Source organism: Gobio gobio (assembly GCF_949357685.1).
Source record: "Gobio gobio genome assembly, chromosome: 11".
Taxonomy (NCBI): Eukaryota; Metazoa; Chordata; class Actinopteri; order Cypriniformes; family Gobionidae; genus Gobio; species Gobio gobio.
This window is the reverse complement of record NC_137104.1, coordinates 32,924,249-32,940,475: the sequence shown is the minus strand read 5'-3', so window position 1 is coordinate 32,940,475 and position 16,227 is coordinate 32,924,249. Positions and strand designations below refer to the sequence as shown.

General features: G+C 38.3%; 1 protein-coding gene across 1 annotated transcript in view; it reads right to left on the bottom strand.

The window, feature by feature from the left end:
- LOC307134372 (oxysterol-binding protein-related protein 7-like) overlaps positions 1-16,227 on the bottom strand; it is a gene marked incomplete at its 3' end in the record, with an annotated part of 238,478 nt that overhangs the window by 155,846 nt on the left and 66,405 nt on the right. Inside the window, exons 8-10 of the mRNA XM_079830070.1 lie at positions 14,230-14,348; positions 13,978-14,064; positions 12,316-12,466 (exon numbers count right to left, since the gene is read on the bottom strand). Of these exons, the coding sequence (XP_079686196.1) occupies positions 12,316-12,466; positions 13,978-14,064; positions 14,230-14,348 (357 nt within the window). The remainder of the gene's footprint in view (positions 1-12,315; positions 12,467-13,977; positions 14,065-14,229; positions 14,349-16,227) is intronic.

Below are 16,227 nucleotides of genomic sequence, written 5' to 3'. Positions count from 1 at the left end.
CTTTCCGGATGCACTGCATTCATGCAGATACTTTAAATCTCCTGACTGAACAAAACATATCACAACCATAGTAAACACCTTTCCTAATTATGGCTACACTGCATAACCCTCATCTTTGTGATAAATAATATCATTAGGTAAAAGTTCATACGTAGATTAGTTGCGGTTTTATTTACTGGAAAATTATTAGTTACTATTTATTGGTAAATTAACCAAAGGATTAATAGACTATTCAGAAAATAAAGTAAATTAACCATAAAAAAAAATTGTTAGAAAAAGAAAAAAAATCATAAAACCATAAAACGAGCTGGGCGAAACTCTGCAAGAAAATATCTAGTTAAAACTAAAAAAACTAAACATAATATCAGTTTTACGTGTGAATATTAACATTTGCACAATTTTTTTTTTAAACTCAAAATACATAGACTGAGAAAAGGGGACTGTGTAATGTTAATGTAGTGTTAATTTTGTTAATTTTCTGTGACAGTGTTTTTTGCTTTGGAATTTCATTGTTTAAAATTTTCTTATTATAAAGTTTCTTATTTTTTCCAGTAGGCCTATAGGATAAATAGCCTAAAATAAATAAGAAAACTAGATGAGGTAAAACAAACCATGCGTATGGGCTGACATTCTCTTAATTTGTGCTTATCGGTGAAAGTGCAACAATAAATGCATTTCTCAAATTACAACAATCCTTGTGATTATAATTGAGCAAAATAATCGGGATTATCAATGCAGCATGACGAAATCTAGACTAAAATCCTCAGAGATTTAGTCGACTAAACAAAAAAAGGACAAGGTTGACTAAATATGATGAAAACTAAAAGCACATTTGACACAAGACTGAGACTAAATAAAAAAATAGCTGACAAAATGAACACTAGTACAGGATTCCAGAGGCCAGGGGGTCCTTTTTTTTATACCCTAATAGGGCAACACATCCTAGGAGATGCATACTTTTCAAAATGCGGTAAATAACAGCATGAGCCACATAATTTAATTTAAGACAATGTTCACAATTCATTTTAGCAGTTGTTTTGCATTTTTTTTGCTGAAAAAGGTGAAAATGCCTCCTTTCTACAAGAATGTCCAGCGTTTTGGCTTTAGGTCAAACTGACAAAACGAGTACAGAAAATTAACCAAGTCACATGATCCACATACTTTAAACTAGTGTTTCTCAACGGGGGCGGTACCGCCAAGTCACGAGTTTACACCAAAGATCCAGGGAAGACAAGATTAAACATGTAGGCTAATTACTTGCAAAATAATTGCCTACAACATTATAAAAATCTGCCTGTTTAATGCGACATGTAAGCTATGTATCGTTTATTTTGCAATGACTCAAGCGCTCAATCCAGTGGTGGCTAGAATCTTAACTTAAGAACTTAAGACTTAAGAACCCCAATAAATCATGTTCATTCCGGTGATGAATTTTAAAATTAATTAAAATAAATTCTATTTTTATAAGGTAAAAATTTTACATTTTTAGGCATTAACGAATGCAATGCCTAATGCCAAAATGTTTTCTTAAAAGCCCTATTCGCACGGGATTAGTAGGCCTCTAGTACCCTAATTTGTAATAATTGCGGAGGTTGTCTGTGATCTTAATCCCGTGCGAATTGGCCATGTCTGTAATTTGTAAATTAATTCTTCTTTTAATTAATTAATAATTTGAAATAGTAAAAATTCCCCGGCAAATGACCTACCATATTTCGCCGAACACAGAGGTCCTCTGATAATATTAGTCCCGTGTGAATCAGCATCTCTGTGATTTGGCCAGGATTTAGAGGGTCGTATATAATTTTTACAAGGTTTTTGTTTCCTGTGCGCATTTTATCCACATTTCTCTAAGAATGGAGGCTGCATTCATAACGCGCACCGTTATAAATGCCTGTGCGGCAGTGAACATTATACTTTCACTTTAGAATTAGAGCCAATTTGGGAGCGAATTGCTTGAAAGGTGTGTTCAATATTATTCTTAATGAAAAACACAAAAACAAGCTCGATGACAAGCTCGCTTAAATGGGCGCTTTTACATTTAGCTTTATAGGCTACCAAATCTTCCGCCGTCATATTGTCAGCTCCTCACTCTTGTGATAAATGAAATCTGACTCCTGCTGCTGGTCTGTGCTCAGTTCGGTTTTTAATTGTAAACCCTGTTCTCTAACTGAACTATTTTTATTACTATAAAAAATGTAAACGACTGTGGGAAAGTGATGTAACCGGTGTAACACCGACTATCGCAACAAGCCTAGATAACATATAGCAGCACGCGGTAAGGAACTGTTGTTTATGATATATCATACAGCTCTAGCTATAACGAAAAAACATTTACAAGTCTTGACATCTTATCCGGAAGATAAGTCAGTAAATACAAATAAAATCACAGGCTTTGCTTATCCCGTGCGAATGCATCCCGTGCACAATTTCTAAATCACACGAGATCCCCAGATAATACTAATCCCGTGCGAATAGTGCTATAGTTCACCAAGTAATGTACTGGTCAGGCATTATTTTTAAAGTTACACTGTGTAACTTTATTAGTTTATTCTTAGCTAAAAACACTTAGTTCTTTCAAAAATAGATGTGCTCATTAATGTATATTTACTTCTTTCAAGTAATAAAGTATTCTCGTAAGTTTATAATATGCCATTGAAAATACATACGGGTGAGGGGTTCGAATGCCAGTCGCCATAGAGACAGAGCGACACGCGTCATAATCTGAAGACCACGCCCACCGGGGGGGAAAACAATCAAACCGTCTCCATTGACTTTGTATTGCGGGAGGCTGCCTCCTTGTCATTTCGGACTTATTACAAAAAACTGAACAATGTATAAAAGCTGATATGTGACAAAGTGAACTGCAAACAAGCTAAACAAAACCCAGAGGCAAAAACCCAGACGTTTTTATAAGCTGTTGACCCAAAAAAACGAGCGTTTAAGGACAAAAAAGTGGATTCAGGCCATTGAGACAAGAGCGCTACAGGTCATATTACACTGATAACTACGGGGACTAGAGGGGAATGTAATCAACGACAGGAAATATCATATATAAAACGGACATTTGGATATTTGACTTAACAGTGACAAAATGTTTACAGCACACATACACATACTGAGACATACTGAGTGTTAGGATCCCAAAATTTACCCATTCATCCTGCTGAAGCGTCACTTCGTATTGCCTGTATCCACTTTTATCTTCTTAAACGCTCGTTTTTTTGGGTCGACAGCTTATAAAAACTTATTTCTGTGTTTTTTAGCTTGTTTGCTGTACACCTTGTCACATATCAGCTTTTATACATTGTTCTGTTTTTTGTTATAAGTCCGAAATGACAATGAGGTAGCCTCCCGCAATGCAAAGTCAATGGCAATGTCTCTATGTTGCCCCTCCATCTTGAAAGTACATTAGCCAAAGAGGGACATACCCGTAAATTCAAGCTTCGCCTTTCGCGTTTTAACACTCGATGGTTAAACACTCGACTAAATCGGCCACTGTAGGAGTTAAAACGAAATCGGAATTGAGAGGAACAGAAACTAATATTCACTGGATGGTCATATACCTTTTCACCACTAGATGGGGGAAAATATCACACAGTGTAGCTTTAACTCACAAGACTGTAAGGAGAAAATTATAATTAAAGCTGCGAGCAGCGATGACGGGGCCAAGCCGGTTGCACCGCCACCCCGGTGGCATCAGCTTAACTGTGCATGGCAGGCAATATGCATTTAAACAGGATAATTTTTTTTTAATCGCTCGAATATGTCACATTTACCGCAGCAGCTGGTGCCACTATCACCACAAGCCACACCCATTATGTCATTTAAATGTAGATGATTTTTAATGTCATAGGATGAAATAGATCACTTTCAAATATGTGAAAAGTTATATTTTCCTGCTCAAAATGTTATAAGTCCAGAAGGCCAGTATTTAATTCAAGGTATTTGTATAGTTCTTTTTTTACTTATTCACAAGTGATAGTTATTTGTGATAGTCTCTGATATGAAAGGGGTAAATTATCATCATCAAGAGAGAAAGGCACACACACAAACTCACAGGGTGAGAGAGGGACCCCACACACACACACACCCAGGCTGAGCCTGAGAGTGAGGGGGGAGGGGAAGGAAAGGCAGAGGACATTGCATAGACTTAATGGTTTTTATAATGTACAAACTGTACATTCTATCCCCCTACACTACCCCTACTCCTAAACCTACCATCACAGAAAACAATCTGCATTTTTACATTTTGAATAAAACATTGTTTAGAATGTTTTTAAAGCTAGACAGTGAATTAAAGCATTTTTGAAAGTGACACACTTCCTGCTGCCAGTTGGTGGCCACACACACACACACACACTAGGGCTGTCAACGAATATTCTAGATTCGAATATATATTCGAATAGTTTTTAAAAAACGAATTTCGAAGGTGAAAATTAATATTCGAATAAATAAAAAATGTGGAAAAAAAAACGCCCGCGGTAGTAGAGGCGTGGCTGTCTGCTTTGCGAGTGGGCGCTAGCGCGTCTGAAGCCTTGTGTACTTTGGCCTGTCTCCGCAGCGCGAGCCCCCGCTGACTGCGCCGCTCCTCCCCAAACGGACGAGGTGTTTATACTTGACGCGCTCGCCGTTGTGCTTTTCTTTGAAACGACAGATGGCGACTCGGAGTAATTGTTCTATAAACTATCAGGAAAAGCGTCGAGAAGAAGTGGCTAATGTACACAGGTGACAATATTTATTTTAGTACACCACACTACAAAAGTATCATGTAAAACAGATCAAAATAAACCTTGATATTACTTGTGACATGAGAACAAAATGTATGTAGGAATGTAACGTTAACTTATACAACTCAATTTATGATATCTAAATGTTTCCTAATTTCACTAAACACTTTAGTGAGTTTTCACTTCGTTTCGTGAACTTTTCTTTATTAAACGGGCTTTTTTATGCTTTTGTAGGTTCGTTTTGTAAATATAAGCAACTAATTTGTATGTGCAAACTGGACCACCCTTACTTTGCATCGCCCGCCACAAGCTCTCTGTCTGCAACACGACAAGAGGCCATAACGGAGAAATTCATTTTGTTCATTTGTTAGGACATGAGAGCGATCAGTGTCGTGGGTGGGGCAGGCTGGAGTTCTGTCAAGCAATGGTACTGACTGAATAGATATTGCATGAATAAAGGATAAATGCACTGCTTCCACTGGTTTGATTATTTACCGTTTCATGTCAAGGAAAAGTTCCATGTTTACCACAACACAGCTCGCTCGGAGCGTTCAATAATATGCTGTAAAACTTATATTAATATTTGTTTCAATCACTGAATGAAGCCTGCTATATTTGGGACAAGAGTCGCGACCTTAAATTGCTTTCACAAAACTCTTGATCAGCTCTCAAAATGTGTTTGTTCATTTAAACCGTTATGCGCAGAGAGAGTGAGGGCGAGAGAGAGTGAGGTCTGCGGTCTTTAGCCATTAGTTGATTTACTTGTTTTTGTGTAGGTAATACGTTGTCAAATATGTTTAAACTTAAATAGACTACCTATATAAGTAGTTATGTCTCTTTGTATTCATTTGTCCTGTTATTGACGTAATGCGCGTCATTGATAAAATGCGCAACCAGGGGCCCGTTCTTCGTACCTCGCTTAATACATCTAAGATGATTTGACAGATCCCAGATCTTTTAATCGTGATAACTGATCTCTGGCTAATTTGGTTCTTCAAACGAATTTGCGGATTGGATTAAAATATCTGGATTAAATTATCTAAGATCACTGCACGTTCTTTTTTTCCCTGAAGAGGGCAGATGCATCGATACTCGAAACCACGATCAGCAATGCAGCGATTGGCTGGCGTCAAGACAGCAACGTAATGACATCATATAATTAAAAAGCCACCTGGCAAAAAACTTGACAAATTACACAAAAAAAACCCACAAATTTCTGAACCTTTATAAGGAAACAGCCAAACGACCAAACCAACAAAAGTTATAATTGATAAATGTTTTTTTTTTTTACATGATTACCAATTATTTATATTCACGATTTTTATACAGTATTTGTACACCCTTTACATTTTTATTTCAATGTTGTAATTTAATTCTTAATTCAATTTGAAGCAGATTTGTAACGTGACAGTATTCAAGTTTCTTATGGGTCAAGATCAAATTATCCTCTCTTGCGCTGCATCAAGCCACTCCCATAATATCTGTGATCACTCAAATTAATGCACGGCTCAGATTAACTGCACAACATGTGTGTAAACCAATAAAAATAAAATTATATAAAGTAATTATTCCATCACAAATAAATCGCTCAATCAAGTGTCTGTCTATAGTATTATACATTCTCATATACATATACAATATAACATTTTTATATTATTATTTAAAATTATTATTATTGCCCCTGGTTCAGTAATGAACTCTTGTAATAAAGTAGCAGTGGCTGGGACAGATTTTAAGTATCACCTCAAGATGCAATCTAATCCTGTTTACATGAAATAAACCTGCTCCCGAGCAGGTTTAAGCTCACGGACCTGTTACTATGACAGCAAGTCCAGGATGAGCTTCGAAGAACCAAACAATCCAAGATCATGCCAAATAGTCAACAATCAAATCCAGCTAACTGAGTTAGCGAGGTACGAAGAACGGGCCCCAGATGTTCGAATAGTTTGAATATTCGTGCTTTTTTTAGAGGGAATATTCGAACGTCATTTTTGAGCAATTTTGACAGCCCTAACACACACACACACAGAGACAAACCCCTTAGAGAGAAAGAGAGATGGAATTTTTTTATCCTGTTTCAAAACTAACACAATGCTGCCATCTTGTGTTCATTGAGGGAAGGGCAGCACACACAGGCACAATAGATTATTCAAAGAAATATTTATAATATATATATTAGTGCTGGGCATCGTTAACAAAAAAATTAATTAATCACATTTTTTCTGTAATTAATCGCGATTAATCGCAAGTTTTTAATATTTTGATATTGTAATAATTTCAGTTACTCTCCAAATTAATTTAGAAACAATTTAAAGACAGCATATTTTAAATATGTGTTGTATTGTCATTTTTTATGAATGAAGGCCAGTATCACTGATACTAAAGTCTCTATGAAACATTAATGACGTTACATTACAGTATAACTGAAAGCTCCCAATTTCAACATTTATTAGGCTTTAAAAAACAACTTTTAATTTAAGTGAACTTAAAACAATCTTTACATAAACCCAAAATAATAAATGTTATATTTACCCATGGCCTTCCCTGTTATATACAGAAATGTAATAGTTATCAAACCTTCCTTAACTGCATAAATAATAAATGAAATATAGATGAATCATCATTAAAGCTACAATTTTCTCTGTTCCCGTTGACAGGCATCATCAGTGTTCCTGTCACTTTAAGAACAGCCGCGGATCTCACGCGCTGTCCCGCGCATCTCATTTCCTCACAAATCTTTAAGTTCATTTAAGACGTTATTTAACTAATTTAAGACTCCTAATATGAGAATACTCAAAATCCTCTGTGTTATTGTTTGTTCAAGAGCAAAAGAGAACTCGATGTGAGCAGGAAAATGACGCGAGTCTATCTATGCGTCGAGTGTGTGTGTGTGTGTGTGTGTGTGTGTGTGTCAGTGTCCCTTGATTAGCTGACATGAGACGCATCCACACAGACAGGACACTGACACACACACACACACACACACACACACACACACACAGAGAGAGAGAGAGACAGGACACTGGCATACAGCGCGCTCTCTTGTGTCTTGTCGCGCTTGGAAGCATTTACATGAATAGGAGAATGGTGATCATGTAACGCTAAGCAAAAATGGATATAAAAACGGACGCTGCGTTATTTGCGTTAAATATTTTTAATGCGTTAAGCTTCCGTTTCACGTTGACCGAGTTTGGTGGAGATTGAATAAATCGCCTTCGAGGAGAACGTAAAAACTCAGACCCTGAATTATACAAATATTCACCTTCAAACAAAAATATCTGACTTCCTGTTTGTCGGAGCTAATGACTGTAAATTAGAAAGTTGTCCGGCTCGAAGAGAACAATACACACACACACACACACGTTTGTTTTTGTGAAATGTGAGGACATTCCATAGGCGTAATGGATTTTATACCGTACAAACCGTATTTTCTATCCCCCTACACACACACACACACACACACACACACACACACACACACACACACACACACACACACACACACACATGTAGTGTTTTCATCTTTTATGGGGACTTTCCATAGGCGTAATGGTTTTTATACCGTACATACCGTATATTCTATCCCCCTACACTGCCCCTGCCCCTAAACCTAACCCTCACAGGAGACATTCTGCAATTTTACATTTTCAAAAAACATCACTTAGTCTGATTTATAAGATGTTTTCCTCATGGGGACCTAAAAATGTCCCCACAAGGATGAGGATTTCGGATATTGCTATCTTTGTGGGGACATTTTGTCCCCATAACGTGATGATTACCAGTCCACACACACACACACACACACACACACACACACACACACACACACACACACACACACACACACACACACACACACACACACACACACACACACACACACACACACACACAGCCCCTAAACCTACCCATCACAGGAGACTGTGCAGTTTACTTTCTGTGAAAAAAGACACTTATAAACAGACACTTGTAGAAAATAATGTGAAATTTTTTTTTTTATAAATTTGAACTATGTCAGTAAATAATGAATTTAAAGACAAATGTGTCAAAAGTGATCTTTGCAAACACAGCACATGACCTTCTGTAAAGCACATGTATAGAAAACACACTCACACTCCTCTGTTTTAAAAAAAGAGTTCTGTTTTAAAAAAAGAGTTCTGTCTGAATGAGTACATGAAATCACGGCTGTCAGGTGATAAGAATTGTAACTCAAATGTCATTTAGAAAATGAGTCCTGTAGTGATATAGTGTCATAGTTCATGTCCACATTAACCACTACGTTGTAATACCAGTGTAATACCCATGTCATCATACACATTTGTGTCCTCATAAATCACATAAACAAGCACACATACAGAGAGAGAAAGGGAGTTTCAAAAATAATACAACACTGCCACCTTTTGGTGATAGAGGGGAGGGCACACAAACAGCCAAAAACATTATTAAACTTTGACATGTTGCCATGGCAACATTATTTGAAATATCAGGAATCCATTCATATGTCTCTATCTGTCATGTTTTCACATTATACTGATGAAGTTTGAAGTCAATCGGGTGAAAATAAGATGGTGATTCAAAGCATTTTTGAAAGTGACACTTCCTGCTGCCAGTTGGTGGCGCTTTAACTTTGACTCACAAAAGTCATATCCATGTGATCGGCCTCTTACAACGAATACACAGCTGAAGTTTCATCCAAATCATTCAATGTTTGCACAAGTTATTTCACATTTCCTGTTTACCTTTTCTCGCCATAAATTTGTTGCTTCGCAACGGCCAAACCATTTGAGGTATCAAAAATCCAAACTCAGCCTACATATATTGTTCTCTTCGAGCCGGACAACTTTCTAATTTACAGTCATTAGCTCCGACCAACAGGAAGTCAGATATTTTGGTTTGAAGGTGATTATTTGTATAATTCAGGGTCTGAGTTTTTACGTTCTCCTCGTAGGCGATTTATTCAATCTCCACCAAACTCGGTCAACATGAAACAAAGATACTGAAGATGCTAAAATGCGAACGGATATTGGATATCTCAAACGGTGTTGCCATGGCGAGGGATTAAATAAGGACAAAAAAAGGGGAACAGAAATTGTCTCATATCTTGTAAAATAATATTTTGATTTAAATTAAATTAAGATCGTATGTTCGGTAATTGAACTTGGATTAATTTAAAAGGACTATACTATTTTTCAGATCAATATATTTATTTATTTAAATATTTCTTTGAATAATCTATTCTGTGTCTGTGTGTGCTGCCCTCCCCTCAATTAACACAAGATGGCAGCATTGTGTTAGTTTTGAAACAGGATAAAAAAAAAATTCCATCTCTCTTTCTCTCTAAGGGGTTTGTCTGTCTGTGTGTGTGTGTGTGTGTGTGTGTGTGTGTGTGTGTGTGTGTGTGTGTGGCCACCAACTGGCAGCAGGAAGTGTGTCACTTTCAAAAATGCTTGTATTCACTGTCTAGCTTTAAAAACATTCTAAACAATGTTTTAGTCAACATGTAAAAATGCAGAATGTTTTCTGTGATGGTAGGTTTAGGAGTAGGGGTAGTGTAGGATAGAATGTACAGTTTGTACAGTATAAAAACCATTAAGTCTATGCAATGTCCTCTGCCTTTCCTTCCCCTCCCCCCCTCACTCTCTCAGTGTGTGCGTGTGTGTGTGTGTGTGTGTGCGTGTGCGTGTGTGTGTGTGTGTGTGTGTGTGTGTGTGTGTGTGTGTGTGTGTGTGTGTGTGTGTGTGTGTGTGTGTGTGTGTGGTACACATGTTTTTCTAGCCTGGTGGGGACTTCAACCTGACTGTAGACAGACTCATGGGGACTCGTGTCACTGTGGGGACCTAAATTGAGGTCCTCATGGGCACAAAAGCTTATAAATCATTCAGAATGAGTTTTTATGAAAATGTAAAAATGCTGAATGTGTCCTGTGATGGGTAGGTTTAGGGGCAGGGGCAGTGTAGGGGGATAGAAAATACGGTTTGTACAGTATAAAAACCATTACGCCTATGGCGAGTCCCAGAAGGATAGCGCACCAGACGTGTGTGTGTGTGTGTGTGTGTGTGTGTGACAGTGTGTGAGTGTGTGCGCGTGTGCGTGTGTGCGAGAGTGTGTGAGTGTGTGAGTGTGTGTGTTTTAATCATTGTGTTTGTTTGATATTTTGCGAGTCCTCTGAGCATTTCCCCCAGACGATTCCTGGGACTGACGGTAGCTGAAGCTCATTAAATATGCAAATCTTATCCAATCCTAGCCGTGGGCATTTACTTCCAAGTCTTCAGTGCGGCACACCCATCAAATCCGAGTGTTTCTCAGAGAGCCTCAAAACCAAGGCAGAAAATACCCTATTACTTATTCATTATGATGTTTTTGAATGTAAAAACCACAACAAACGTCATAAGTTGACCTCAGACAACAGTATAAAAAAATTTAAAAAGCCAGTTCATGACCTCTTTAACTATTACTAGTATTTTGAAAGACTAAAACATGTACTTTAACATGAACCATTATTGGCTTTTACATTAAGTCAACTGTCACTTTACTTTGTGCGAGGCCCTGGTGAGGTGCGAGGCTCTGTGCAGTCGCACACTTGGCACAGCCCTTGCGACGGTACTTTGTGGAGGTACTGTGCTACTCCGCAGCGGTGCAGAGTAGCCTAACGTAGTAACGCGCTCATAACAGAAGCGGCGCAGTTGCGACGCGCATGCAGTGCGGTGCGCTCATTTTTACAGGTGCACCCATGTCGCGGCTAGATGAAAACTCAACTTTTCAGAATGCCGCAAGCCCACCGCAGGTCATGTAACAAAAACCAACCGATCAGCTTTGGCTTTTCCGTATAACAAGCTCTGACGAACAGCTGATCATAGCTGAACACTAGGGCAGATTTGTATTTCTCATCTCGCAAGCGTTTGTGGAAAGGAGACAGCAGCGCAGCCGCGCTTTCCATGTGTTCCACGCAAACGCCCCTAATATAGTCCCAATATTTATAAACACTACTTATAGGTATACAAGTGATTCAGGATAAGACAAAAACACAGTTTGGGAAATGGATTCATGATGTACTCGCTCATTATATATATATATTTTAAATACAAAAAAGTTACGCATTTAATAATAGCTAATAATAGTAAGAAAATAATGACGTGAATAAAATACATATTATTTAAACAAAATAATAATCAGCATGCATTCAAAAAAGACATTTAGCCCTTTTTTGGTGTCGGGGGGGTAAGGGACCTGGCTAATGGATAGGGGGCGCTGGCCCAAAACAGGCAGAGAACCGCTGCTTTAAACAGGCTCAACTATGATATTGACACTGGATGAAAAATTCTCTCGTGCCTCCTACAAGAGACTAAAAACAATGTATCCTGTGGTGCACATTGCCCGTTTAAGGGACCTAAACTCACAATTCTGCCTCTTTTTCCCAAAAGCAATTGCAAGTTTGTATATCAAAATTCTGAATTTTTCCCTTCAGAATTGCGTTGACAAAAAAAAAAAAAGTTGAATTACGAGATTTACTCTAAAGATGTAAAACTGCTCTACAATTTTAAATGCTGCTGAAAAATTGTGTAGTGACAGTAGGAATGAAACAATTTACCTCCTTCACACAAGGCACAAATGTCCATCTGTAATTTCTTTCCCTCCAGTGAGGAGACCTCAGGTGTGGATAGCTGGGAGTAAACATAATCTGGGATGGACTGAAGGGAAGCAGCCAAACCACTTGATGTGCCCAAATGGCTTGAAGAAAACTGCTCCAAAAGTTAGAGATGGAAATAGAATTATTATCAGGAAACAAAAGCTGTTAACAGGAAACTGAAGCAGTAGTTCATACAGAGGGCAAGACATAAAGCCTGATTGTGCATTTAATTTACCAATCATGCATACGTATGCATTTGCGTGTAAAAATGTTTTCCCACAGAAATAAAGACCAATGAAGGGGAAAAACACTGAAACATTATTGTCACATACAGTTATGAAGATTTCAGTCGTTCTTATTAAAGGGTTAGTTCACCCAAAAATGAAAATTCTGTCATTAATTACTTACCCTCATGTCGTTCGACACCCGTCAGACCTCCGTTCATCTTTGGAACAGAAATGAAGATATTTTAGTTGAAATCTGATGGCTCTGAAAAGGCCTCCATTGGCACGGTTCACTATCAAGACCCTTAAAAGGTACTAAAGACGTCATTACAAAGTCCATCTCACTACAGTGGTTCTAAAATAACTTTATGAATCGGCGATAATAGTTTTTGTGCGCAAAAAAACCCTAAATAACGACTTACATAGTGATGACGATTTCAAAACACGGCATCATGAAGCTTCGAAGCGTTATGAATCAACGAGTCGATTCAGCGGTTTGAATCGCCAAATTTCAGCAGTTTGGTGGTTTGATACGCGATCCGAATCATGATTCGGCTCGTTGATTCATAACGCTTCGAAGCTTCATGATGCCTTGTTTTGAAATCGTCATCACTATGTAAGTCGCTATTTAGGGTTTTTTTGCGCACAAAAACTATTATCGCCGATTCATAAAGTTATTTTAGAACCACTGTAGTGAGATGGACTTTGTAACGACGTCTTTAGTACCTTTTAAGGGTCTTGATACTGAACCGTGCCATTGTGCCAATGGAGGCCTTTCAGAGCCATCAGATTTCAACTAAAATATCTTCATTTCTGTTCCGAAGATGAACGGAGGTCTTACGGGTGTCCAACGACATGAGGGTAAGTAATTAATGACATAATTTTCATTTTTGGGTGAACTAACCCTTTAAGCTAGATGGATGCTGGGAAAATTATCCAGGGTTTTGCAAAGACTGGTGGCCTTAAAACTAGCCTCATGCAAAGTTTAAGACACAACTACTTTCAGTCAGAGTAGTGCATGCTATCTAGGAATATTTACTACATTTCATACGTACAACAGTTAATGTACAATAATACTGCTGTTAAAATACTATTGCACTTTCAGGATTTTGACCCTCGGCCACAGCAATATTACCATAACACCAGTATAGAATGTAGCAATAATGTGGAGATGGTTTGGCTGTTTATTATGCTAATTACTAATTGTGGACGCAGTCTACCTCATTTAGAATAAGATTCATTAGCAATTCATTATAATGTGGGTAAGAACACATGTACATGCATACGCACATGTTGCATTAATAGTGAATGAGACCCACTGTTAGAACAGCCAAAATATAATAAAATATACTAAATATTATAAAACCAAAAACAAGGTATATAATCGTAATGAACTTACAAAGTCAAACGATTCAACTCGTGAAAGTGTTTGGGAGTGACCCCAGAGCTTTCCAGACTTCTTTTTGGGTTTCCCAAGACTAAGATTCTGGAAAATAATTAACATGTTTACCTCTTCATTATTTAATACTGCTACTGTCATCAAATGCTCACCTCACATTTCATTTTACATTTGCTTTGTGTTAGCTGGCTGTGGCCCAAAGATAGCAGATGTCATGTCCATTCTGTGTCAGATTTACAAAAGCAGGCTCACCTGCATGCTGATGCGACGTTCCAGGTCAGTGCTTGTGATGGGTAGGCCACCTCCATGCCAGTGAAGTTTTTGGATTAAACTTGAGAGCTCAGCCAAATCCAGCTGACACCTGGCAAGTTCTGTGCATGAGAGAGGAAATGTTAGAGGAAGTGACAAACTTATATTCTGACGCACTTGGATTCAAAAGCTTTCTCTGCCTCATGGAAGTTTCTAGCAATAAACATAAAAAAGACAGCAGACAAGGTATAAGGCAGTGGTTCCCAAACTGAGGGGCACAGTATATATTAATTATTTACTTGCCACATAAGAAAATAATATGGCACAATTGAACAATCAGAATTGAGTATTGCAGGGAGCCATGTAAAAATATAAATGATTGATACATGGTTCTGCACTAAACATGCACACATTTGTGAAAGGAGGCCAGTGCCAGGTAATTGTAACTCAATGATGATTCTACTTCAAATGCCACAACTATTAAAACAAAGACAAGAAAATATGGTGATTCATACCTCACCCTCCAATTCACCAGTACAACGTGGGTAATGAAGCGAGACCACAGTGTCTTGTGTTCCTCAAAATACTTGCTTCTGACAGTATGAAGCAGAACAAGTTAAACCACCACTTAGAGACTTCCCCATTTGACCAGAAGTCATTAGAAGGATTTGCTTTTCTGCAAGCTTATCACTAAGACACTAACACTGTAGACAAATTGTTCAAAATCATTGACACTTACATGAAAGATGATCTGAAATGTGAGGACTGTGTAAAGATCTGCACATATGGGGGTCAGGCAATGGCTAAGAAACGTGGAGGGCTGTAAGCATTAGTCAAGCACGTTTCCCCCAATGTGCAGTGGACACGGAGAGGAGCTGAATGATGAATGTAGTAATGACAGATATTTGTTTTGTTTCACAGGTCTGTTAATTGTTGCATGGCAAAGCTGCTGTGTCTGTTGCTCTGTAGCTCAAGTCTGTAGCTCTGTAGAGCCTTGCTTACGTTTGAATCTTTATTTTGATATTTCCTCTTTCTTCTACTGCTAAATATAACTTACTCATCACCATACATTGTTTAAAAATTGCCTATCACGTTAAATTTGACATCGCTAGCTTTTAATCTAAATCACCATCACACGTTAGCATTTTGCTAGCCTGTTAGCTTGTTATCTCTGCACCCGGGCCTCCCTTTTTCTGAGTTCATAACTTGGATTAGTAAATTGTGTCCAGCAAACGATTGTGGTAAGTGGTAAATTGGATTAATCAACAAACACGGTAAGTCATGTCTTCTCCTGTCATTATCACCTGCAGTGCATGTCGCATGTTTAATATAGGCTTCTCCGCTGGCGAACAGGGCTTCACATGTGATAAATGTAAGGAGATAGTTAGGCTGACGGAGAAGATTTCAGAATTGGAAACACGCATCCATACTTTATCTGAGAGTAGTGAGGATGTAACAGCTTTAGACACTGATTTGGATGCGAATAGCTTAGTGAACTCTGTACATTCTTCGATTCCGGCTGCAGGGCCCTCGCAGCAGGGAAACTGGGTAACAGTGAGGCAGCATAGTCGCAGACCAAAGAACCGCTTTTCCGTTCCGGTTAGAACATCAAACAGGTTCTCCCCTCTCAGTGAAGCACCCACTGAGTATCCTGTTGAAAGTGCCCTAGTCATTGGCTATTCTATTACACGGAACGTGAAGATAGAGACACCAGCCACCATAGTCACTTGTTTACCGGGAGCCAGAGCACCTGACATCAAAGCAAATTTAAAAGTGCTGGCTAAAGCTAATCGTAAATTCTCTAAGATTATTATTCACGTCGGCACTAATGATGTTCGACTTTGCCAGTCGGAGATCACCAAAATTAACATTAAAGAGGTGTGTGAACTCGCTAGTACGATGTCTGAGGCTGTTTTTTGTTCTGGACCGCTCCCGGCAAAAAGGAGTGATGAGATAGTTAGCAGATTATCATCACTCAATGGCTGGTTGTCTAAGTGGTGT